This window comes from Pristis pectinata, chromosome 7, assembly GCF_009764475.1.
Source record: "Pristis pectinata isolate sPriPec2 chromosome 7, sPriPec2.1.pri, whole genome shotgun sequence".
NCBI classification, from domain to species: domain Eukaryota; kingdom Metazoa; phylum Chordata; class Chondrichthyes; order Rhinopristiformes; family Pristidae; genus Pristis; species Pristis pectinata.
This window is the reverse complement of record NC_067411.1, coordinates 19,630,024-19,657,022: the sequence shown is the minus strand read 5'-3', so window position 1 is coordinate 19,657,022 and position 26,999 is coordinate 19,630,024. Positions and strand designations below refer to the sequence as shown.

Here is a 26,999-nt window from a genome sequence, read left to right as displayed (position 1 = left end):
TGCGGTCATCCATCGATAGGTTCATTTCTACAGGTAATTTCTGTAACCAGAGAAACAAAGGACTGTAGATGCTGGAATTGATGGAAAAACACTATGATGCTGGAGGAACTCAGCAGGCCAGGCAGCATCTGTGGAGAAAAGCAGGCGGTCAATGTTTCGGGTCAGGACCCTTCTTCAGGACTGAAGATGGGAAAAGAGGAAGCCCAATATTTTGGAGGGAAAAGCAGAGCAGTGATAGGTGGACAAAAGAGGGGAGGCAGGGTGGGCACAAGGTGGTGATAGATAGATTCAGGTAAGAGATAGTGATAGGCAGGTGCGGGGGAGGAGGGGAGAGCAGATCCACTGGGGGATGGGTCAAAGGTAAGAAGAGAGGAAAAAAGGCTAGGAAAGGGAAGAAGAGAAGAAGCATGGTGGGGGTGGGATTTTGGGGAAGGGGGGTGGGGATTACCTAAGTGGGAGAATTCAATATTCTGTAAATGATAGTGTGGGAGGGGGAGTTGAAGTGACACTATCGCTGATACGACAGTCCTCGGCCTCCTCCACTGCCAGGAGAATTCCAAGCGCAAACTGGAGGAGCAGCACCTCATTTTCCGTCTTGGGACCTTGCAGCCTAATGGCATGAATATTGAATTCTCCCACTTTAGGTAATCCCCACAACCCCGCCCCCCCCGCCACCATCATGTTTCTTCTCTTCTTCCCTTTCCTAGCCTTTTTTCCTCTCTTACCTTTGACCCATCCCCCCGTGGATCTGCTCTCCCCTCCTACCCTGCACCTGCCTATCACTATCTCTTACCTGCATCTACCTATCACCACCCTGTGCCCAGCCCGCCTCCCCTCTTTTGTCCAACTATCACTGCTCTGCTTTTCCCTCCTATATATTGGGCTTCCCCTTTTCTTATCTTCAGTCCTGAAGAAGGGTCCCGACCCGAAATGTTGACCGCCTGCTTTTCTCCATGGATGCTGCCTGGCCTGCTGAGTTCCTCCAGCATCATTGTGTTTTTAAATTTCTGCAACCATTTGAACCAAATTGTTGGCTGGACAGATATGGCAAATGGGTTTAGAATTCTCATAACTTCATTTATTAATCGAGGTATTGAGTGTAGGAGTCAAGAAGTTATGATGCCTCTCTATAGAACTCTGGTTAGGCTGCGTTTAGAGTATCGCGTGCAATTCTGGTCACCTCACTACAGGAAGGATGTCGAGGCTTTAGAGAGGGTTCAGAGGAGGTTTACAAGGATGATGCCTGGATTAGAGAGCATGTGCTACCAGGAGAGGCTGGACAAACTTGGGCTCTTTTAGCCAGAGCGGTGGAGGCTGAGGGGTGATCTGTTGGAGGTGTATAAAATTATGAGGGGCATAAGTAGGGTAGACGAGCAATATCTTTTTCCCATTATGGGCTGAAGGGCCTGTTTTGTGCTGTACTGTTCTATGTTCTCTTACCCATGACAACAGTTACATAGTTACAGTTTGCAGGGTTGGCTTAGTTAGCTAACAAACCAGTATGCCTGAATCGTATTAGTCATCAACAACTTTGCACAAACCTATTCACCTTGGTCAAAGCTGTGAAGCCTAAATCCATGATCCTTCCCAGGCCATTTTCCATTCTGCATTGTTGGGAGGCATTTCAGGCAAGAGACTTTTTTTTTCTTCCTTTTGGAGCCTGAGATTAAGTAGGTGAGGAGGTGACAGGAGCAAATATTTAATTTCTATGCACTGCAGAATGAAAGGACTAAAGGAATGATCTCTTTGTAAATTACTGATTTGTACACATTCTTCTTTCAGATTTTTTTCACTGTAGACAGTTGTCTTGTATACCACTTTATATAAAGTGTATATTTAATGAAACTGCAAATTGGGTTTGAGTATATTTTTAATTTGGCATTTATATACTGAGTATGTCATAACCCTAAGTCATTCTATGCCTAAATAGCATACATGTTATAGACCATAGAAAAGTACAGCACAGTACAGGCCCTTCGGCCCATGGTGTTGTGCCAACCTATATAAACCTACTCTACAATCAATCTATCCCTTCCTACACAGCCCATAACACTCCATTTTTCTTACATCCATGTGCCTATCTAAGAGTCTCTCAAATGTTCCTATTTTATCAGTCTCTACCACCATCCCCAGCAGTGCGTTCCAGTCACACACCACTCCTTATGTTTAAAAAAAACACCCCTCTGACATCTCTCCTAAACTTTCCTCCACTCACCTTAATGGATATCCTCTGGTATTGGCCATTGCCACTCTTGGAAAAAGGTGGTGGCTGTCCACTCTACCTATGCCCCTCATAATTTTATACACCTCTGTCAAGTCGCCTCTCATCCTCTGTTGCTCCAAAGAGAAAAGCCCTAACTCGCTCAATCTTTACTCATAAGGCGTGTTCTCTTATCCAGGTAGCATCCCAGTAAATCTCCTTTGCACCCCCTCTAAAGCTTCCACATCCTTCCTATAATGAGGTGACCAGAACTAAACACAATACTCCAAGTGTGGTCTAACCAGAGTTTTATAGAGCTGCAACATTACCTCGCGGCTCTTGAACTCAATCCCCCAACTAATGAAGGCCAGCACACCATACACCTTCTTAACCACCTTACCAACTTGCGTGGCAATTTTGAGGGATCTGTGGACTTGGACCCCAAGATCCCTCAGTTCCTCCACACTGCTAAGAATCCTGCCATTAACCTTGTACTCCACCTTTAAGTTCATTCTTCCAAAGTGTTTCACTTCACACTTTCCAGGAGTGAACTCCATCTGCCACTTCTCTGCCCAATTCGGCATCCAGTCTATATCCTGTCATAACCTACGACAACCTTCTACACTATCCACAGCACTTCCAACCTTTGTATCATCTGCAAACTTACTAACCCACCCCTCCACTTCCTCATCCAAGTCATTTATAAAAATCACAAAGAGCAGGGGTCCCAGAACAGACCCCTGCAGAACACCAGTAGTCATGGATCTCCAGGCAGAATATGTTCCATCTATTACCATCTTCTGCCTTCAAGCCAATTCCAAATCCACACAGCCAAGTCTCCATGGATCCCATGCCTCATGACTTTTTGAATGAGCCTTCCATGGGGAACTTTGCCAAATTCCTTACTAAAATCCATGTACACCACATCTATTGCTCTATCTTCATTAATTTGTTTTGTCACCTCCTGGAAAAGCTCAATTAGGCTTGTGAAGCACAACCTGCTCCTCACAAGGCCATGATGACTATCCCTGATAAGACAATGCTGCTTCAAATGCTCATAAATCCCATCCCTAAGAATCCTCTCCAATAGTTTGCCCACCACTGACGTAAGATTCACTGGCCTATAATTCCCAGGATTACCTTTCTTGAACAACATTTGCCATCCTCCAATCCTCTGGTACTGCTCCTGCGGCCAGGGAGGATGCAAAGATCATCGTCAATGCCCCAGCAATCCCTTTCCTCGCTTCCCGTAGTAACCTGGGGTATATCCTGTCTGGCCCTTGCGATTTAATTACCCTAATGTTGTTTTAGAAGCTCCAACACTACCTCATTCTTAACCTCGGCATGATCCAGTAGATTAACCTGTTCTACGCTGACCTCATGTTTGTCAAAGTCCCCCTCCCTGGTGAACACTGAAGCAAAGTATCCATTAAGGGGTATTCATTAAGGACCTTCCCTACCACCACCTCCTTCAGGCACATCTTTCTCCCTTACCCCTGAGCAGTCCTACCCTCACTTTAGTCATCTTCATTTACGTCTAGAATGCCTTGGGGTTTTCCTTAATCCTGCTTGCCAAGGCCTTCCCATGTTCCCTTCCAGCTCTCCTAAATCCCTTCTTAAGCTCCTTCCCGGCTACCTTTAATGTAATTAATTAATTAATTAATGTTATTAATGGAATTGATTCCATTAATTTCCCCACCACAGAAATTAACTGGACTGCAGTGACAATTTTATCCTTTCTCCCCTTTTTAACAACAGTGCAATGCCAGCAATCCTCCAACCATATGTCATCATTCCTGAAGGTGGGGTAGATTGAAAAGTGATCATCAGGGCCACTGCAGCTTCCTTCCTTGCTTCTTTGAACTGCCTGAAATAAATTTAACTCGAGCAAATCACTAATGGGTGATAGGGATCATTTCTGGTACTTGAAAAGTAACACTACAGAGCAGTAGGAAATAAATTACCTCATTCAGTAACATTAATATGTAGACCCAATTTGTTGTTTCACATATGATTTGCATGCAGGTAGCACTTTTAACTTAAAAACATGCCATAGCTCCTCACAACAGCATAATCAGCCAAAAATAGATGTGCAACTAAAAATGAGATATGAGGAGAAGTGTGTCAAATTCCATCAAAGACTTGAGTTTTCATATTGGGTATCTTAAAGAAAGAATGAGACTGAGATGTAGAGTTAGGTATAGAATTCTAAAGGTTTGTAGAGTATATGATTGAAAGCATAGGAATGAACGAAGGCCAAAGGAAAGAGAAATAACTAAGATTTTTAGGATCAGTTGGTGGGAAGGAAAAGGTTAAAAAAGGAACAGGGAAAGTTCATAAGGCTTGGTTACCAGGAACCAATGAAGATGCCCAATTGAAAACCGAGACATACAAAGATAATAAATACACTTGCATTCAATTGAAGAGATACACATATAAAAAACACGTAAAGCATTTGAAGTTGTTAAATTCAAATGTCAGCATTAAAGGATGAATAGGACTGGTCACATTTGACTTTGTTTCCATGAAATGAACTGGAAATATGTTGTTTTAAAAAAAATTCAATTCTGATTTGCAATCTACATTAAAGAGCTTATGTTTGGAGATAAATTCACATTGGAATGTGAATCTGAAACCAGAGAAGATCTCGCAATTTGACAGCTTTATCAGGTTACATTCACACCTCATTTCGTTCCTTTTGAGTTTTTCATGCAATTATAACTAGGCAAAAGATCTCACTCAACTGGTTTGGTTGCAAGTTCTAATTTGTGTCCATCTTCCTGAAAACCAAACTACTTGTGCAGATGATTCAATGTCTGTTTTTACAGAATAGAAAATGGCTCTTTGGCCCAACAGATTCATGCAGTATCCATACTTTGTCTTCCCATACTTCTTCACCCAACTCCCACATGTGTGCTGCTCCAGATTCCAGCATCTGCAGCATCTCTTGTGTGATCAAATTCTTTCTATTTTGTTTTGCTCTCTTACGTTTCTTGAACAATCGTTTAATCACATTTATGAAATGCAGCTCAAGAACTCTGTTCCATATTTTAGTCACTTTCTGGATGATGACATCTCTCCTCTGTATTCCCTACATAATTTGTTATTGGCTATTTCATAGTTTTGACTCCTAGTTCTGGTCTTTTCTGCAAGTGGAAACATCTTCTCTGTTTCGCAGATTTCAATCTTTCATAATCTTTCAGATGGCTATTAAGTTACAACTTGGCTTTTTCTTTTGGAAAAACCACCTCAGATTTATAGTTCTTGATGGGTTCTTGAATCATTTACAGCAAACTTTTGATAAAGGAAAATAGAAATGTAAGAATGGCTTTAAAAAAATCCTCTCTTGTTTAAGGTCGGTAAGATGACCCACCAGACTAATGATAAAGGTATATTTGTGTAAGAATGCAAAGTTTTACAAATAGCACTAAGAGAACTAAGCAAGCACACCTAACACTTTCCACATTCCACTATACTGTGAAAGAGAGCAAATTATGACTCAAAACAAAATGAGCCTCATTTAATGTTAACGTACTGCACAAACGTTGAAAAGATATGCCAGTGAAAAACATGAATGTTCAGTCTCAATAAGAGTGAGACTGTTACGCCACTATGCTAACGATATCAAAAAAAGAGATAGGCAAAATTCTGATAATCTGCTGACTATTCAGAAATACCAGTGTTTCAGCATGTTGTAACCAGTATGAGTAAATCAGGCTTTGAATACATTATACACCATTATTGTTTGGAGTTTTGATGGGTGGAATTAGCCACAGCATTTCTGGAGAACTCTCGAGCAAATGTGCTTACTACAACATTGTAATTTTTTTTTAATTGCATAAATGGGAAACAAACCCTGCTGCTCTATTTGGAATTGTGCATGAATATTCTCCCTCTGGTGTACATCAGAATATTTTGTGGGGAGAATAAGGGTAGGCCATTTAGGCTTAAAATAAGGTGTGGGTCATTTATGTTTGGGATGGGAAGTCTCTTCACTTGAGGTGGTTCATTGTTGGTATCCCCTACCCTAAAATGCAGTGGAAACTCAATCACTGAGTTCATTAAAAACGGAGATCAATCAATTTCTGGATATTAAGGAAATCAAGGATATGTGGATAGTGCACAAAAATGGCTCTGAGGTAAAAGATCACCAAAGATTTTAATGAATAGCTGAGCTGGCTGGAGGGGCCAGCTGGTCTACTACTCCTGCTCCTCATTTTTATGTTGTTATGCAAATACAAAGTTTTTATTGTCAAAGCTTTGTTCATGGTACAGGAGTCTTGTGTTTAATTTTTCAGGTGTGTGTAAAGGGGCCAAATGTTTTTTCTGGTTACCTAAAAGACCCCGAGAAAACTGCAGAAGCTCTGGATGAGAATAACTGGTTGCACACAGGGGATATAGGGAAGTGGCTGCCGGTAAGGACAAACCGATTTCAATTATCTTCCTTTACGGCGTAAGTGCAATTGGCTTGCAATATAATTACATTGGTTTAGAACTCTGAATAAGTAGAAATACACAGAATTAACCATATTTTTGTAAATATTAGAATACACTATTATTTTTTTCTCCTCTTATTTTGTTTACCACCTCTTCTAGAAACAGTATTTCTAATATGGTACTCCACATTGTTTTAAGTACTGATGTATACAAGTTGTCTTGGACTCTGGTTCTGTAGGTCTCTTCTGATACTGCAGCTGTTTTTCCAGTGTGACCTCAGATTGCAAGTATTTATTCAAGGACAGCTGGTGAGGTGGTGGTATGGAGAGGATGCTAAAGTAAACATTGACCTTCTTCCATGATTATTCTGGTTGATCATATTTAATTTCCTTAACAATTTGGAAAGGTTCCTAATATATTAGTTAGGTGTGGGACATCCCTTCAGAAGTTATTTAGATAGCTGTCATTAATGCAAACAATAACCGGTGTTCAATCTAGGACATGGAGAGCTACATGAATATACACCATTGCCTGCAGGGAACCATCCCTTGATAGTGTGGTAAAAGAAAGCTGTTTTGGATGGCTGGATTCCCAACAAAGTTGTTTGAATATGCAGAAGTGTTCTTAGCAGTTGAGATGTACTTCCATTGTAAATGTGTAATTCTGTGGAGCCATTTGCTACACCCAAAATGTTAAAGTTAAAAATGTATTTAATTACCTGCTATTATCTTTATGCTCATCAGAGGGTATAAAACCTCAATGTACTTGAGCTCAAAGAGATTCTCCTGGGGCGATTCTTCTGGAATGCCTCTTTGTCATGCTAAATAAAGACCTTTTACAGCTATGGCTCCTGTCTCTGTGTGGCTCATTAAAAGTCACAGCAAGTTTACACCTGATAAATGCCAGTATTATTTGGTAATAGAAGTTACTTTAGATCATTTAGTTGCAGAATTTAAATCCTACGGGTCATTTTTCTGTAAATTTGTAATTAAATGCACAAGCAGAATGAATGGTATGTAATATATCCATTCATATCCAAACATGCAGTAGATCGTAAGATTTTAAGGATATTTACTCCATTTTAAGATGTGATTTTTAAAAAATGAGTGGCTCTTTTTAAATGTTAATTTAATCGTCAGTTAAAATAAAGTGCTAAGGAACTAAAGCCTCAAAATTGGATTACAAAGAGACATTGTACTTCTTCTTTGCATAAAACTTGTGTAAAAAAAAGTGTTTTGTGCTGTTTTGGAGTGATGGTGCACATTTCCAGCAGAAGTCTCACCCCCCCCCCCCCCCGAAATATTGGAACAACGTTCCCTGTCACGATTCATCCCAGTGAAATTGTCAATTTTCCTTTTGTATTTAGGCACGTGATAATGTTATCAACGGGAATTGGATCAAAACAGCGCGATGAACGGTTCTGAGGAAGTCGCTGACACGAAGCATTAACTGGTTTCTCTTTCTGGCATTTCTGGTTTTGTTTCAGATTCCAGCATCTGCAGTTTTATGTTATCCAAATATGTAACTGGCTCTGATAAAGAAGTAGAAAACTGAATTTTGTTGCTTTTTTTTAAATAAACAGAATGGAACTCTGAAGATAATTGATCGAAAGAAGAACATATTCAAACTGGCACAGGGCGAGTACATTGCACCGGAAAAAATTGAAAACATCTATGTGCGGTCTGAGGTGGTTGCCCAGGTGTTTGTTCATGGTGATGGTCTGCAGGTAATTCTGATCTCTGAACTTGTCAGTGGAGGTTATTTTAGTTCTATACTGCAACTGAACAGTGTTACAGCTTGCAAGTGGAACCTTGGGTTGAAAGTTAGTTTGGGTGGTACAATAAAACAAGCTGCTTATTCACACTCAAATCCTGGGCAGAAGCACAAAATGTTTAACTCCCTCATGGCTACATTCTGAACAGCACTTTTATTTGCTTCACAATAAATCTAATTAAAGTCCAAGTTAAAGGCTTGTGAGAACTAGAAAGCATCCTAAAGTAGATTTGTAACAGCTTCTTTGTCAGACCCTCAGGCTTGAGGATGACTTGCTTCCATTCTAGATCTCTTGGTTATGAGGTAAATGTTGGGACCTGCAGACTGCCCCAGGTTGAGCAGTAGGCTGGGCTTCTTTGTGCTCCCAACACATGGTCTTGAGGTTCTCAATGCCATCTCTCATGCAGCTCCTTTGGGTGATCATGGGATTCTCAGAAGTCAGTGGTGTATTGTAATTTCTTTGAGGATTCTTTGAGAACATTGTTAAATTATTTCCTTTGCCCACTAGGAGCTCGGAGTATAGAGTTTCTGTTTCTGAGGGTGTTGGACATCCAAATGATGGAGCTGGCTGGCTGCCATTGGAGTCTTAATTCTGGGGAGTTTGTCCTGGAGAGAGAAATTGCTATTGGTTTCCTAAGCCTGCCAGTGGATCTGAAGATGTAGCATTAGTGGTACATGTGGCTTCAGAGATGGCTAATTAAGCCTATGTCAGACCAGCAGACTCTATCACAGATGAGGCAAGAGGTACTAGATGAAATAAGTGGATGGGTGATTAGGTTGTGAAGTGGTACACTTTCTCCATTTACATTGAGCTTCCATGTTCTTGATATTCTCAGTGCCATCCTAAATATTCCTTGTCTATTTTGAGCAGTCATGAGTCAGGGATATGTGAGTCGGCAAGAATACTGGTTTTTACAGGAGGCTTTAAGAACACTTTTTTTTCTCCTTGCCACCTGGTAATTTTTTCCTGTGACAGAACTTGGATTAATGTCTGATATTGGCAAGTGAAAAAATTGGCCTGGATAGGGCCTTGATACTGAGGAGGTTGGTGTGGGAGAGTACATGATTGTAAGTTTGCTTATCTTGCCAGTGGATTGGAGGATTTTGCAGAGACACCATTGATCATATCTCTCCAAGTCCTTAACGTGCCTGGTGTGGTAGTTCCAGTCTTAAAAATATTTAGATGGGCAAGCATCACTCCTGGATGGTAGACCATGCGTTATGTGTTGGTTTGAAATAAAAGCCTGGGAAATTTTGTGGAGGGTCATGGTTAGGGTAAGATCATCCTTCAAGCATTTTGTCAGGAGCAAGATTCTGTTTTTCCTGCTTTCTCCTTGCCAATCACACCTTCCCAGAGGATTGCTTACCTTCCTGACTCTGGCACCGAAGTTATCCAAGAGGATAAGCTTTCCTCCTCCTGGGACATAGGCCAGTGTTTTTAAGAAGCTCTTGCTAGCTTCCAGTTTGCTGGATATTGGACCAGTTTCCCTCTGGGAAACCCCACAAGGGCATGTGATGACTCTGAAATCAGTCACATAAAATAATTGCAATTCTACCATTGTAGCTAATAATTTATTTATTTAATCTTGTTGTGATCCTTAGGTGTTTAATTAGTTCGGCACAACATCATGGGCTGAAGAGCCTGTTCCTGTGCTGCACTGTTCTATGATTACATTGGAGAGGGTGCAGAAGTGATCTGAGGATGTTACCAGGACTTAAAAATTGTGGCTATGATGAAAAATTAGTTAGGATTGTTTTCTTTGGAACAGAGGAGGCTGAATGGAGACTTAACTGAAACATCAAATGATGAGTCCATTTAAAGTAAATAGCATGGTCCTACATCCCTTAACAAAGGGGTCAAAGTGATTAGGTTAGGAATACACGGTGATCGCACCAATATGCCACCAGCCCAGTGAGCTTGTTGATTCGTGTTCATTGGACATCGAGTTGAGACAGCAGTGGGTGGTGGCAAACAACTGAACATCACTTCAAATATTTTGTAACCATCTGACAAGGTTCTAGAGGCAAATGAAGTTTGACTTCCTTTGGATTCAAATTCATGTACTAATAGGCCTTAGAACGGCCTTCTATTTGCTTTGAACCAAAATATGTATTTTTCCACTGTGAGCCAATCTCTGCAACAAATGTGCACACAGCAGGATATTTGCCAATTAGAATGCAGTTACAAGGAGAATTTGCACCCAAGATCTGGATTGAACCTGGGCTGCTGGAGCTGTGAGGCGGCTGCACTTCTGCTATAAAGCTGCAGAGATGCTGGTACATTTATTCTGTTCTCATGTCTGATCTCCCCCACTATCTGATCAGGAAGTCATCGCCATCAGAGAAGGAAGCCATTTGCTCATGCTGGGTCTCTGCAGATTAGTCAAGTTCCCCTGCTCTATCCCCAGAGCCTGACAAGTTTACTTCTTTTGAGTGCATGTTAAATTTTGTTTTGAAAATTTAACATGCACTCAAATCTGCTTCCATTACTCTTGTGGTAGCAAGTTTCAGGTCATTACCACTTGTTGCCTTTTTTTAGAAAAGTTCTTCCTCGCAATTCCATGTATCTCTCACCCAAAACCTTGCAGTGTCCTGTAGTCTTGGTACCATAATGGTTTTGAGAACAGCTCTTCTTTGCCTATTTTATCTGAACCTGTTCTAATCTTGTATGCTTGAAACTTAAATCTCTTCTCAACCTCCTTTGCCCCCAAGAAGACTATCTGCAGTTTTTCCAAAATAACCTGGTAGCTAAAATCCCTCATTTCTTGAACCACCATCTAGCTCTCCTTTGGAAAAGAAAATAATCATCCTGCACTCTTTGCAGTAGAAAGTTAAAGATGGTCACAGAGTGTGGGAACATCAAACATCATCTTTATACATGTTTGCAAACAGACGTTATTTAACAAATTTGTAAGATTATCTGATCTCTTTTAAATGTATTTTGTGGTTGGGGCAGTGGGAAGAAGTGGGAAAGACTTCTATATAACGTTAGCAATTTTTGCTTATATATTTACTGGAAAACTATAGGGACTCTTATTTTTCCCTACAATGTTTAAAAGATACTGTGTCAGAAATCCTTTGAATCCAGCAGTGATAAAAGTGCCTAGTGACATCTTGTGGTAATATAGTTTTGTTATTAGTGTAAACTTGAAATCACGAAATGGTGTATTGATTTTTGATTGCAGGCCTTTCTAGTGGGAATTGTGATACCTGATCCCGATATGTTACCTGGCTGGGCACTAAAGAGAAATATTAAAGGATCATTTGAAGATTTATGTAAAAACAAGGCAAGTGTTGTGAACTAAAGATCCATTTGTACAGTTGAGTTCATTCAACTGTGAAAATTGCATACATCTATTGTCATTCCCATTCAAGGAAATGAGAGCAAGGATTTGAAAATGCAGTGTATGTTACAAATATTCATTTCTGTTTGTTCGCTATTCAGAATAAGTGGGGGTGGGTGGGGTTGAATTATTTTGTCCTCATGGTGTCGTATAGCATTTCACTGCCCAGGAATAATGATCAGAATGTTGATAGTTGTGAAAGAAATAAAGTAGCCAGTTTACACATAGTAAGAGCCCAGAGACAGTGATGTAATAAATAGTCAATTAATCTGTTTTGATGGTGGTGGGTGTGGCATAAATATTGACCAGAGCAACAGTAATACTCTATGAAACTCTCAAATAATGTTATAAACTGGCATTTAGACCCATACTTAGTGGTGCCTGAAAGGTGACGCTTCCAAAAGTGCAGCACTGAATCATCAGCCTGGGTGGTGTGCTCAGGGAAATCTGGACACAAGAACCCAAGTACAACAAGTTGTGAAAGATTTAGTTGTGAAAGAGTTCTATCTGAATTTGACTCAAAGTATTTTAGTTTATGGAAAATATTTCTTACTAATAATCAGTGTATTAAAATACATAAATTGATTGTGTTCCTCCACTTACCTTTAACATTTTTTGTGTATTAATTTGCTCTTTTATTTTCTGCCTAGACTTTAAAGGATGCTATTTTAGAAAATATGCTAAAAATTGGAAAGGAAGCTGGACTGAAAACATTTGAACAAGTAAGCATGTAAATATTTCATTGGCTGTGCCATAGCTTTTGTAATTATTTTTCCTTCCTTCCTCCAAATTCTATAACTTCCTTTTTCATTACTTAAGGAGATTATTTCTGATGAGTCCTAATCTAGTGTCATATAGCATGGAAAACATGCCCTTTGGCCTAATTCTTTCATGCAGACCAAATGCCTACCTGAGCTTTTGCTTCCATTTGGCCCATATCTCTCTCAATCTTTCCAAATGTCTTTCAAACATTGTAATTGTTCCCTTCCCTACCACTTCCACTGGCAGGTCATTCCATATACCCAGCTCCCTCCGTGTGGAATAACTTGCTCCTCAGACTTCCTTTAAATCTTTCCCCTCTCACTTTAAACCTATGCCCTATAGTTTTAGATTCCCCCATCCTGGGAAAAAAGACCGTGATCATCCACCTTATCTATATTCCTCTTGATTTTATAAACCTCTATAAGTTTACCCCTCAATCTCCTATGACCCAGGGACAACAGTCCCAGTCTATTCAGTCATAAGGAGAGACTCGAGCCCTCTAATCCCAACAACAGCTTTGTGAATCTTTTCTGAACCCTCTTTAGCTTGATCATATCCTTCCTATTGTGACCAGAATTGCACACAATACTCCAAATGCTATCTCACCAACATCTTCTATAGCTATAATATGACATCCCAACTCTTGTACTCTGTGCCCCAACTGATGAAGGCAAGTGAGCCATGTGCCTTCTTCACTATCCTGTCTAACTGTGTCACCACTCTCAGGGAACTATCTTTTTCTCTGGGCCTGTACTTCATAGAGTTCAGAAGGATGGGGGGTGGGGGGGGAGAATCTCATTGAAACCTACTGGATACTGAAAGGCCTGGATAGAGTGGAGGGGACTATTCCATTAGTTAGAGCATCTAGGGTCCAAGAGAATAGCTCAGAATAAAGGGAAGTCCCTTTAAAACTGAGGTGAGGAGGAATTTCTTCAGCCAGAGCATGGTGAATCTGTGGAATTTGTTGCCATAAAGGACTGTGGTAGCCAAGTCATTGTGTGTATTTAAGGCAGAAATTGATAGGTTCTTGATTGGTAAGGAGGTAAAAGGTAATGGGGAGAAGGTGGGAGAGTGGGGTTGAAAAAAAATAATCAGCTATGATTGAATGGTGGAGCAGACTTGATGGGCCGAATAGCCTAATTCTGTTCCTAAATCTAATGGTCTTATGTACTTGTACCCTGAGGTCTCTCTGTTCTACAACACTTCCCAAAGCCCTACCTTTTACTGTGTCCTGGTTTAATTTCCCAAAATGCATCACTTCACACTTGTCTAAGTTAAATTCCATCTGCCATGCCTTTATCCACTTTCTCAGTTGATCTAGATCCTGTTGTAACCTTAGACAAACTTCTTCACTGTCCACTACACCGCCAATGTTGGTGTCATCTGCAAACTTGCTAATCATGCCACCTACATTCTCATCCTATAATGAATTTATATTTTCTTCATGTTAACCCAAACATGTTGCTGATAAGACGAAGAATGTACTAATCAAAGCTGACAAGCAGCTATAAGATCACAGCTCCAAGAAAAGGTAGAAAACTAGATAATTAAAAAGAAAAAAATCACTATCTAGAAGTCCACAATGGACCCTGTTTATAATTTATTAATCTACCACTGTACTAAAATAACTCTTTACAATATTTTTATTAAATCCACGAAAAAGAAATACAGAGTACACGCATCAAAAAAGAGGGTAAAAATCCTACTGAATACATTGTGTTAAATCATACTTAGGATCACAATACTCTAAATTAATAATCACATGTGATAGTTAATAAAGAAAAAATTGGAATATTATAAAAAAATAAATCTACTCCCACTACCAAAAACCGAAGCTGTTTAATAAAAAAAAGGAAAAACCCTTGAAACGTAACAATGTCAGCCAATGTCTGCATTTTAGTCACCAAATCAATGGTTTTGAAAATCATTCAAAAAAGGTCCCCGCAGGGTTTGTAAGTCTAAGTTAGATTCAAGAATTGAACAATGGATCTTCTCTAGATTCAGGTATGACATAACGTCCCGTAACCATTGAGCATGAGTAGGCGGAGTAACTTCCTCCTATTTAAGTAACACAGCACTCCTGGCTATAAGAGAAATAAAAGCCAGAATATGTAGATCAGAAGCATTCAAAGTTGTATCTTTTTCTCCAACGATCCCAAATAATGCAGTCAAAGGATTAAGTTTAAAATCTATTTTAAAAAGTACAGAAAAAGTTTGAAACACCTCTGTCCAATATTTTTTTAAGACTCTGACACATCCAGAACATGTGAATTAAAGAAGCCTCTCCATTATTGCATTTGTCACAGTAAGGAGATATATCAGAATAAAAACGGGATAGTTTATCTTTAGACAAGTGAGCTCTATGGACCACTTTAAATCGAAGGAGAGAATGACGGGCGCATAGTGACAAAGTATTAACCTATTTAAAAATTTCATTCCAAGTTTCCTCAGAAATTGACATCTGCAAATCTTGTTCCCAAGTGTTTTTAATTTTATCTAGTGGAACCTTACTCATTCCTAATAACCTGTCATAAATATTAGATATTGAGCCATCGTGGAAGTACTAAAACAACTCAACCAGTGGTTTGGGCCTCACAGTCCATACTTCAGCTGGTTCATTTTCTGTAAAAACTGAAACACTATTCTCTTGTTTATAAGAAATTGGAGTCAGTGGGAGTTGAGAATATCCTGATGAGCTGCTACTTATCCAATACACCATCTCTTCTATATTGAGTAAAGTAAGGGATGCTTCTGTTTTTCTTGAGATGGCAACTTTGGAGCATTGAAAAGTTCTATTTCCTTCCCCCCAATAGGATCTCAACCCACCCAGCCTTCGGGAAAATTTGTTTTTTTTATATATATACTTTACAGAATTTTAGAGTGTACTCTAATCATTTAGGTCTTTGCAGATACAGTGTACTGTGGTTACACTCACTCCTAATAGTAGAATGAACAGTATTGCAATGCTGCATTATTATACTTTTATTATTGTATATTGAGTATTTCTTACAACATCAAAGGAGGCCATTCTGCCTAATCAGTCAATGCCAGCTCTTAGAGCAATCCTATCAATCCCATTCCCCAATTTATTACCCTATTACCTATTCCCTGTCACCATGTCTATTCTTCCCACTGATTCTCCTACCATCCAGCCACACCAGGGGTAATTTACAGTAGCCAATTAACTTGCTGACCAGCAGAGGAAATTGACCTGGTCCTTAACAGCAGTACTTGGGTATGAGGAGGAGGTAGGAGAAGAGAGTATGAATGGGCAAGGGGTAAGATTTTAAAATAAAAAGGGAAGGGAGTGGGAAGTGGATGAAGAAAGAGAAAAGGGAGGAAAATGGAGAAAGTGGTTTGGAAACTGGGAGTGTGCTTTGGGTGGAAGGAAGGATATAGAAGGTCAAGAGTTAACTGAAGAGGAAATGAAAGACAGTCAACATGAACTTGAAGTTAGAATATTACCACCTGGTGGGAAAAAGTTGAACTCCAGGGACAGAGGAAGAATACTGATATGAATAGATCTTTTTGAACGAGGTGAAATATTTTGGAAGATGGTAAGTAAATTATCTCTGAATTATCACAGAAGTTAAATGACGAATTTACATTAGAATCAAATTGTCGAAATGACCCAATGTGTTTAATAATGTATTTCCTTCAATTTGAATAGGTGAAGGACATTTATCTCTATCCTGAGATGCTAACTGTTCAAAGTGGTCTTTTGACTCCAACATTCAAGACAAAGAGAGTGGAACTGAGAAAATTCTTTAGTGCACAAATTGCTGAACTTTACGCAAAAAACACTATATAAACAGGTGCACGTTTTTGAAGCAAATCTAATTAATGTCCTTGTTCATTGGATAATGATAACTGATGCTTTGCAATGATCTAAAAGAATATATAAATATATTCATATTTTGTACAACAAGCCTTATGAGCCAAAAAAAAATCAGAGCATATCACTGTTGAAATATATTTGTTGATTTCCAAAATGCCTTATATTTGAAGCATTCATCTCTATCATGGGGGAATGGCATAGCAAACTTGAAATGAAATGGAAGCACAAATTAAGTTGCACTTGGTTGGAAGGATGTACAGTTGTCACAAATGCACTATTGAATAACATTCTTTTTATATCTATGTATGCAGCAACTGTTGCACAAATATCTAAAATGAAATGAAAATTAATACTGAAAGCTTTAACAAGATTACATATTTAATTTATATTGTCCTGAGGTTTGATATTTGATTGTTAAAAAGGCTTGACATTGTAGATGTTTTTGTACACAGAACCAAAAGAGGATTTGCAAAATTGTCAGTAAAATAAAAATAATAGGCATGTTTTCTGTATTTTTGTTCATCACTGCTCGAAACATGATGCATTACTCACCAAAAAAACTTGCTGTGTCAAAATGAGTTGGATATAGCCACCTTATGAAATATGTTACATAACCCAACTTGCACACTCAAGTGGTACATTATCATTGTCCCCACAACCTCTCCATACAGTAGGTAGCTAGTTCTTTCATAGGTGGCATATTCGCACCCTTAGCAAGCTTGCAGTCACTAAGGTATTTGCAAATGAACATCTATAATTCTGGACTTTAGTTCCTTCACTCATTTGGGAGCATGCAGTATATTGTGTTGTGCTAGTGCATGTAGTATGACAACTAAGTAGCTGGAACTTGTTGGCTAAATGATTACATTCTTTACACCAAAAAGTCTTTATTCATACATGTTCCTACTCCTGAAGGATTTGACATTCCATTCCTTGAGGGGGAAAACAGATTAATTTTCCCTCTTATAATTTCTGAAATAGCCCACATTAACAAATTTTTAATCCAAAAATGGGTGGATTCTGGAAATCTGAAATAAAACACTAGAAATTCTCAGCAAGTCACACGGTATATTGGAAAGAGAAACAGAGTTAATCTTTCTATTAATGACCTTTCATTAGAACCATTATCACCTTTTATGAATTCCAATGATAGGTCATTGATCTGGAATGTTAACTTTCTCTGTCTCTGTCTCTGTCTCTGTCTCTGTCTCTCTCTGTCTCCATAGATACTGCCTGACCTGCTCAGTATTTCCAAAGTTTTCTGCTTTTATTTCAGATAATTGATATATATTTATGTGCCTCCAAAGGTGGGTGTAAGTTACACACCACGTGCTCTGAAGTAATTAACCAATGCTCATTCAAATACTTTGCCTTCCCCACACTCTTCTTGAAACATTAATGCACAAATGAAAGGAAGTGTTTAATTAGTTCAAGTTATAATGTAAGGGAACAAATGATATATATAGGATTGCTATTTGAAATGGTGCTGTTCATGGATCATGTTGACCTCAATGTCTTGTTGAACCAACCATTATATATTAAATATATTGATAATAAAAGTTTTGCATCCAGTCACATTTCATTTATTAGGATTTTACAATTGTATTTTGGCATATTATTTTGTTGTTCTGTGACATTGTATTGCCTTGAGCCGTGATGCAATGCTGAATCAACCCAGCTCCATTACCTGCCATTGTCGTACCAAGTTATTGTTAGAGTGCATTTTATTGGTCTGTTTTTCCCTGCCACACTTGTTCTGTTGTTCATCTCTCCTTCATGCCTCTGCTGCCAGTTCTTCCTGTCACTTTAATTCACAAACTCTATAAGCCCACTCAATCCTTCAAAAACTGAAGACCACCCAATTTGCTTATTGTTGAATAAATGGGTATTATACCACAGAGCATTTGGTCCTCCTGAATATGGAGCATGTTATTTCAATGACCTGACTGTGCATTGAAATAACCCTGGAATATTTGATCCTCTACTGGGTGCTGTTCAGTTTGCTCAGACCCACGTGCATTGACCCTGTTTCGTCTTCCTGGATTGGAAGTTGGGGCCACTCAATATGGGTAGCCTGTATGACCCTAGTGCATTTGGTACTGCTGGGAGGAGTTGATGGGAATGGGGGGAACTGTATTTGGGGGGGTGGGGAAGATGGGATTGCTCTATGGGACATTATAGACTCGATGGGCCAAAATGGTCTGCTTTTATGTCATGAGGAAATAATATAAGGATGGATCAAATTGAAGCTTTGCAGTCTAGTTGTGAACTGTGGTGGACAATTAAACAGCTAACAGGAGGAGGAAGCATCAAGAGTAGAACCATCTTCAATGAAGGCAATTGTGAGTGCATGTGACAAGGTTTCAAATACTTCAGCCGTGTTCTGGGAGAAGTGTTGAATGGAGGATCCATCTCTGCTTCCACCTGGGATCCGCAATCTCAAAGATGGCAGTCTTCAGCTAATTGGAATCAATCTCCATGACAAGAAAAAATGGCTGAGAGCACTGGAAGCAGCAAAGACTAAGTATGGGAATGAAAAATGTACCAGTTGTTTACTGCAGACCACTCCAGAACTAGCTGCACCTCCAGCCAAGCTGTTCCTGTATAGTTAGACCATAAAGTATAGGAGCAGAATTAGGCCATTCAGCCCATTGTGTCTGCTCCGCCATTCAATCATGGCTGATTTTTTTTCAACCTCAATGTCCCACCTTCTCCCCATGACCCTTAACCCCCTTACCAATCAAGAACCTATCACTCTCTGCCTTAAATGCACCCAATGACTTGGCCTCCGCAACCCTCTGTGGCAATGAATTCCATAGATTCACCACCTTCTGGCTGAAGAAATTCCTCTTCATCTCAGTTTTAAAGGGATGTCCCTTCATTCTGAGGCTGCACCCTCGGATCCTAGACTCTCCTACTAATGGAAACATTCTCTCCATGTCCAATCTATCCAGGCCTTTCAGTCTCCAGGTCTTTAAGTATCCAGTAGGTTTCAAATGAGATCCCCCCCTCATCCTTCTGAACTCCAGAGTACAGGCCCAGAGACATCAATGCTCCTCATATGTTAAGGCTTTCATTCCTGACATCATTCTTGTGAACCTCCTCTGAACCCTCTCCTGGGCCAGCACATCCTTCCTTGTATACAGGGCCCAAAATGGCTCACAATTTGCAGTTACAATATTGGCAGCTACCCAACAATACGAAAAATTGCTTTGGTATGATGGACCAATCCAATCTGACTAATTAAGGCCCAATCAGTCTAACATGATGGAAAGTGTCGTGGACAATTCTATCAAGCAGCACTTACCAATAATCTGCTCACTGATGCCCAGCTTAGGTTTTGGCAGGACTACTTTGCTTCAGGCTTTGGTTCAAACATGGACCAGAAGAGCTGAATTCCAGAGGTGAGGTGATAGAGACTGCTCTTGACATCGAGGTAGCAATTGACTCTCTTTCACATCAATGACCCCATATAAAACTGAAGTCAAAAGGAATCAGAAAAACCACAGAGGATGGAAATTTGAAATAAAAAACAGCAAAATTCCAAACTCAGTATTGAATCCCACTTTCTCTGTCTGTATCAGAACTGACCACTTCTGTGATTCATCCTTCTATGATATTGATTAGGTCTTTCTCCCTCCATTAGCTTTCCTTGATTTGCTGGGCATATCCCACAGCCCTACGCTTTGCAACCCTTTACATTCCTCTGTGTTCTCACTCTCTAATTGCCCTCATTTCACAGCTTTTCTTCATTTTCTCTCTCTGTTACTGCTCCCATTAGTCTGTTGACTGGATGACCTCTATAACTTATCCCTGCAGCAACCCTGGCCTCGCCCTATGAAATATTCTGTTTTCTCAGAAATATTCTCCCCACCCTCTCTACAGCTTAAAATTAACTTGTTTTGATCTCTGCTACCATGCTGACAAAAGGTCTTCAAACAGAGACATTAACTCTGTTTCTCTTTCCACAGATACTGCCTAACCAGCTGAGTGTTTCCAGCATTTTCTGTTTTTGAAGTCAATGGGTATCAATGGTTGGTGTGGTTGTTCAATGTCAGTCAGTCCAGTCCCAGATATCATTCAGAGTTCCTCAGGGTAGTGTTCTAGTCCAAATCATCTTTTGCTTCTTCTTCAAAGACATTCCTTCCATCGTAAGGTCAGAAGTGGTGATGTTCATTACCATTGTATAATGTTCAATCCATTTGCACCTCTTTGGCAAATGAAGCAGTCCATGCTTGCATTCAGCAAGACCCAGGTAGGTTGAGAGGTGGTGTAGCATTTATGCCACAAATGTGTCAGGTCATGACCATCCCTAATAAGAGAAAGTCTAACCCACTGCCCTTAACATTTAACATCCTGAGGGTGACCATTAACCATAAACTTAACTGGATCAGCCAACTTAATACTGTGGCTACAAGATCAAGTCAGAGGTTGGGTATCTTGTGAAGAGTGATTCACTTCCTGACACTAAAAGCCCGTCCACTTCTAAAAGGAAGGTAATGGGATGCTTACTTGGATCAGTACAGCTTTAATGACCTCAGGAAGCTTGATACCATCAAAGGCCAAGCAGCTGATTTATTTGGCACCCAATTAACTATCTCCCAAACATTCATGCCCTCCAAGATAGCTCATGTGTACCATCCACAAAATTCACTCTCCCAGGCTGCTGTGACAACCCTGACTCCTACTGTCAATTGGGAAAGGGACAGAAACACCTACAGGAAACACACCATCCTGATGAGGAAATATCTCACAGTTGCTTCATCACCGCAGGGTCCAAATCCTCAAAGCTCCCTCCCAAACGTAACGGTGGGTGGACCTTCACAAGCTGGTGGTTTAAGAAAGCCCCTTTTCAGGGGCAATTGGGGATGGGCAATAAATGCTGTCATTGCCAGTGATCCCAGATCTCCAAGAACCTGTCCCAGCTGTTGCGAAGGATAGGCCTGGCCCCATGGCCATACAACGCCCCAGTCAGCTGGACATTGCCGTACTACCTGTCCTTCGTGGAAAAGTTCTTTTGGACCAATAACTTGGACCATAAGTCCATCAGAAAGTGATCAGCACGGAACATCCTGCAGACACTGCAGGAGAAGGATTTGCTGGACACTGTGGGGTGGTTCCCAGAGCAGACTGTCCAGACCATCTGGCAGAATGCCTCATCGCCAGAACTCACCAACAAGCACCAAGACCTCGCTAGGCTGGCGGTGAGAGGGGCCCTCCCAGTCAGATCCCTCCTGCATGGTTGGGGCCTCACCCCCAGCGTGCGCTGCCCCTGGGAGGACTGTGCTGGAGACGAGACGGTCGCCCACCTCTTTGCGGGCTGTGGGTTTGCAAGGAGGGTGTGGCGAAAGATGCAAGGGTCCTTGTCATGTTTCATCCCCAGCAGCTGCGTAACAGAGGATTCTCTGATCTACGGGCTGTTCCCGGGGACGCACACAGAGATGGACATCAACTGCTGCTGGAAGGTCATCAACTCGGTGAAAGACGCCCTTTGGTCTGCCCAAAAATTGTTGGTCTCCCAGCACTGCGAGATGTTCGTAGCGGAATGCTGCGGACGGGCACATTCCAGGCTGCAGGATTACGTGCTGAAGGACGCACTGAAGCTGGGTGCAGACAACGCAAGAGCTCAGTGGGGAAGGACTACAGTTTAGGGTTCTTCTGCCACAGGAGAGGGAGGGGCAGGGTCAGGGGAGGAAGCACCTCAAATATTGTAAATATGGGATTGGGGTATCACCCCAGAGAGTCTCACGAGTGGCATCGGTGCTGTGTTTTTATATATAAAAAGTAACACTAAGAATGGAACTATATACGAATGTAAAGGTTTGAACAGTTTTATTATTGTATATAGTTTCTTTTATTATGAATAAAGTTTATTTTGTTTAAAATAAAGAATTCTCCAAAAAAATGCTCCAGATGCGTTTCATCCTCCTGGACACAGGGGGCGCCAGTGGCGCCTTTGTCAATGTCAATACAGTTCCAGTACGTCAAGGATTTGAAACGGGGCAGACAGCAGATAGAACATAATTATTCGGAATACTTATAACTCCTTTCGAGATTTGCTCTTAAGGAATAGTTTTAGAGTAGTAATGTTTTAAGCTTTTATTTGATAATAAGGCTTTGCCGTTGCTTTACTTGCTCCCGAGCACTCCCCTGTATTTTCCGGACCCTCCTTTCTGATGGTGCAGCCCGGCTGCCGGCGGCGGTTTGTTTTGTTGGCGGGAAAAATCGGCGGGGACAGGACGGCGGGGACGGGGCGCTGAGGAGTCGCCGGACGGACGGCGGGGACGGGGCGCTGAGGAGTCGGCGGGCACCGGGCGCTGAGGAGTCGCCGGACGGACGGCGGGGACGGGGCGCTGAGGAGTCGGCGGGCACCGGGCGCTGAGGAGTCGCCGGACGGACGGCGGGGACGGAGCGCTGAGGAGTCGCCGGACGGATGGCGGGCACCGGGCGCTGAGGAGTCGGCGGGGACGGAGCGCTGAGGAGTCGCCGGACGGACGGCGGGGACGGAGCGCTGAGGAGTCGCCGGACGGACGGCGGGCACCGGGCGCTGAGGAGTCGCCGGACGGACGGCGGGCACCGGGCGCTGAGGAGTCGCCGGACGGACGGCGGGCACCGGGCGCTGAGGAGTCGCGGAGACAATAGGCGGTGCTGCCTGCCAGGTGAGTGCTGCACGGCCGGCCTCCGCCGGTACTTTACCCCCGCTGATGGTAAACTGCTGGGCTCAGTGATCCCGGGGGGCAGCCGTTCGGTGCATCAGCGTTTGCACTTCCGACAGACGTGCGTTTACGAATAAACTAAGACCTGTGGTGATGGTGGCAATGAACGCTGAAGGGCGCTCTGGGCCCTCTCAAGGTTGTTTGTGGTTGCAGAGGAGATTCGCCAGGACGTCAGTCCGGATGGAGGGTCTCGACCCGAAACGTCGACCGCCCATTTCCCTCCACAAATGCTGCCTGACCCGCCGAGTTCCTCCAGCAGCTCGTTTGTTTTTGTCCCCGATTCCGACATTTAAGAAGGATCTCGCCAAGTACTTGAATCACCAAGGCATAGAAAAGTACCAACCAAGTGCTGGTAAATGGGATTAGTATAGATTGGTGCTTGATAGGTGGCATGGATATACTGGGTTTGTACTGTATGACCCAGTAACTCTGAAACTCCCAAAATGGTTTACATCCAATGACTAGCTTTTGAAGTTTATTCATTGTTATAACATATAAAGTACCACTGTCAATTTGCTCACAGCAGTTTCCCAACAAACTGTAATATGACCAGATCACCTTCTTTAGTGAGGTTGACTGAAGGATAACTTGTGGCCAGGGCACTAGAAAAAAACTCAAAATAAAAAAGTGTTGGTGACGCTCAACATGTCAGGCAGTATCTGTGGAGAGACAAAAGAAACAGAGTTAAAGATTTGAAGATAATGAGCCAGGGCCAAGGGTCTTGCTGAACAGTAACAGAACATCCTGAAAGGGGAGTGTGAGGAACCAGAAGGTGGTACCAACAATGTAGGTAAAAGAAGGAATGATATTCTGCAAGAATATTTTTAAGGAGCTAGGAAAGAGATTAAAACACAGAAATTTAAAGGTAGTAATCTCAATAGGCAATCCATTGCTACATGATAGCATGTAGAGGAAAAGAAGCCTAGACCAAATGAGTATGTGGTTGGAGAGATGGTATATTTATTTATTTATTAGTCACATGTACATCGAAACACACAGTGAAATGTGTCTTTTTGCGTTGCTAAGAACATGCTGGGGCAGCCCGCAAGTGTTGCTACTCTTCCGGCACCAACGTAGCATGCCCACAGCTCCTAATCTGTATGTCTTTGGAATGTGGGAGGAAACTGGAGCACCCGGAGGAAACCCACGCAGACACGGGGAAAACGTACAAACTCCTTACAGGCAGCAGTGGGAATTGAACCCAGGTCACTGGTGCTGTAATACCATTACACTAACCGCTATGCTGCCATGCCACCCCCTATGCTACTCTGCCGCCCCCTATGCTACCATGAGGAGGGAGGGCTGTAGATTGATGAGACTTTGGGACTTTTTCCTCGGCAGTTAGGATCTGTACACCCCGCTCTCCAATTCACTTGGACTGTCTCTGACACCTCTCTCTCCTTCTTGATCTTTCCATCTTCATCTCAGGAGATTCCTTATCCACCGACATCTGCCACAAACCCACTGATGCCCACAGCTACCTCGATTACAGTTCCTCCCACCCTGTCTCTTGCAAGGGCACTATTCCTTTTTCTTAATTTCTCTGCCTCCGCCGCATCTGCTCCCACAATGAGGCTTTCTACTCTAGGACATCCGAGATGTTCAACTGTGGCTTCCCCGCTACTGAGAGAGCTTGCACCCACATCTCTGCCATTTCCTGCACCTCTGCTCTCACCACCACCCCTCCCAGACCCAACAGGGATAGGGTCTCCCCCCCCCCCCCCCCCCCCCATCCTCACATTTCATCTTACCAGCCTATGTGTCCAACACATCATTCTCCGCCACTTCCACCATCTCCAAAGGGACCCCACCACCAAGCATATCTTCCCCTCCCCACCCCACCCCTTTCTGCCTTTCGCAGGGACTGCTCTCTCCACGACTCCCTAGTTCACTCCTCCCTCCCCACCTATCCCGCTCCCACCCTGGGGACTTTCCACTGTTCCCACCATAGGTGCAACACCTGCCCCTACGCCACCTCCATCACGGGACCCAAACAGTCCTTTCAGGTGAGACAGAGATTTATCTACACCTCCCTTAATATCATCTACTGTATTCGGTGCTCCAAGTGTGGTCTCCTCTACATTGGTGAGACCAAACATAGACTAGGTGACTGATTTGCAGGACACCTGTGCTCCGTCTGTAACCACGATCTGCATCCTCCCATTGCCAGTCACTTCAACTCCTCCTCCCACTCCATCACAGATATGTCAGTCCTCGGCCTCCTCACTGCCAGGGGAAGTCCAAGCACAAACTGGAGGAACAGCACCTCATTTTCCAACTTGCAACCTTGCAACCTTGCAGTTCCTCCAGCATCAATAGTGTTTTTCATGTAGGTTCCAGCATCTGCAGTCTTTTGTTTCTCTGTACAAGTCAGATGGGTTGCACGTCAGCAGGACCAGAACATATATCGAGGAGGGGTTTGCTGGTGCTATAGAGAAGGGCTTAAACTAGTTAGATGGAATCCTCGTGGAATTCAGGAAGGAGTGAAACAAGAACACAGTGGCTGTGGGCAGAAGCAACCTTGGCTCTTCAGAGTATTAGAATTGTAATCCATTTGGGTTAAGCTAAGGAATAGTAAAGGATAGAAAATTTGGGAAGGAACTGTTTGTAGGAACTATTTATGTGGATGTTTTTCCAAGTGGCTGGTAGTGATTAGTGGGGTACTGCAAGGTTCAATGCTTGGACCCAGCCACTCAGAATATGTACTAATAATTTGCATGAAGGTATTAAATGTAGATATCCAGGTTTGCAGACAGCACAAAGCTGAGTGGGAATGTGACCTGTGAGGAGAATACAGAGAAGTTTGGACAGATGAGTGAGTGGACAAATGTATGGCTGATGCCGTATGACCTGGATAGGTGTGAGGTTATCCACTTTGGTGGCAAAGACTAGAAGTCAGATTATTATCTGAAAGGTGATGGATTAGGAAAGGGGGAAGTGCACCAAGGGCTTGGTGTCTTTGTGCCTCAGTCAATGAAAGTAAGTACCTGGATGTAGCAGGTGGTTTAGAACATGGAACAGTACAGCACAGGAACAGGCCCTTCGGCCCATGATGTGCCAAACTAATTAAACTAATGATGCCTAATTACACTCATCCCTTCTGCCTGCACATGGTCCTTATCCCTCCATTCTCTGCACATTCACATCCCTATCTTAGAGCCTCTTAAACGCCTGTCGTATCTGCTTCCATCACCAGTCCTGACAGTGCATTCCAGGCACCCACCACTCTGTGTGTGTGTGTGTGTGTGTATGTGTGTGTGTGTGTGTATGTGTGTGTGTAAAATAAATAAAAATTGTCCCTCACGTCTCCTTTGAACTTTCCCCCACTTGCCTTAAATGCATGCCCTCTTATTAGATATTTTGATTCCAGGGAAAAAGGATACCGGTTGTCTATGCCTCTCAAAATTTTATAAACTTCTATCAGGTCTCCCCTCAACTTCTGCTGCTCCAGGGAAAACAACCCTAGTTTGTTCACCCTTTCTTTATAGTACCTGCCCTCTAATCCAGGTAGCATCCTGGTAAAAACTTTTCTGCACCCTCTCCAAAGCCTCCACATCCTTGCTGTAATGAGGTGAACAGAATTGAATGCAATACTCCAGATGCGGCCTAACCAGAGTTTTACAAAGCTGCAACAAAACTTCCTGACTCTTGAACTCAGTGCCTCGACTAATAAAGACAGGCATGTCATACGCCTTCTTTGCCACCCTATCAATTTCTGCAGCCACTTTCAGGGAATTTAAGAAAACGAATCATTTGTTGGCTTTCATAGTGAGAGGAGTTGAGTAGAGGAGCAGGAATGTTTTTTCTGCAATTGTACAGAGCCTTGATGACACCACTCCTTGAGTATTATGAGCAGTTTTGGCCTCCTTAGCTGAGGAAAGATGTTCTTGCAGCAATGGTTCACCACACTGATTCCTGGAATGGTAGGA

At 42.1% G+C, this 26,999-nt stretch overlaps 3 protein-coding genes across 17 annotated transcripts in view; 2 read left to right on the top strand and 1 right to left on the bottom strand.

Annotated features, from left to right (window-relative positions):
- Positions 1-17,913, top strand: part of acsl1a (acyl-CoA synthetase long chain family member 1a) — a 134,017-nt gene extending 116,104 nt beyond the window's left edge. For all 14 annotated transcript variants that reach the window (XM_052019612.1, XM_052019616.1, XM_052019615.1 and 11 more), the window contains exons 17-21: positions 6,499-6,615; positions 8,220-8,363; positions 11,596-11,697; positions 12,405-12,476; positions 16,187-17,913. In XM_052019612.1, the coding sequence (XP_051875572.1) occupies positions 6,499-6,615; positions 8,220-8,363; positions 11,596-11,697; positions 12,405-12,476; positions 16,187-16,327 (576 nt within the window). In that variant the 3' untranslated portion in view covers positions 16,328-17,913. The remainder of the gene's footprint in view (positions 1-6,498; positions 6,616-8,219; positions 8,364-11,595; positions 11,698-12,404; positions 12,477-16,186) is intronic.
- Positions 17,914-22,363: 4,450 nt separating this feature from the next.
- cenpu (centromere protein U) overlaps positions 22,364-26,999 on the top strand; it is a 32,217-nt gene continuing 27,581 nt past the window's right edge. The window contains exon 1 of one of the 2 annotated variants that reach the window (XR_007956628.1): positions 22,364-23,013. The gene's annotated coding sequence lies outside the window, so the exon portion shown is untranslated. The remainder of the gene's footprint in view (positions 23,014-26,999) is intronic. The other variant, XM_052019683.1, reaches the window with a different exon arrangement.
- LOC127572510 (uncharacterized) lies at positions 22,446-24,845 on the bottom strand. Its single transcript, XM_052019869.1, has 2 exons — positions 24,822-24,845; positions 22,446-23,066 (listed from the first exon to the last, which is right to left on the bottom strand). Exons 1-2 carry the CDS (start codon positions 24,843-24,845, stop codon positions 22,446-22,448), a joined length of 645 nt encoding a protein of 214 aa, XP_051875829.1.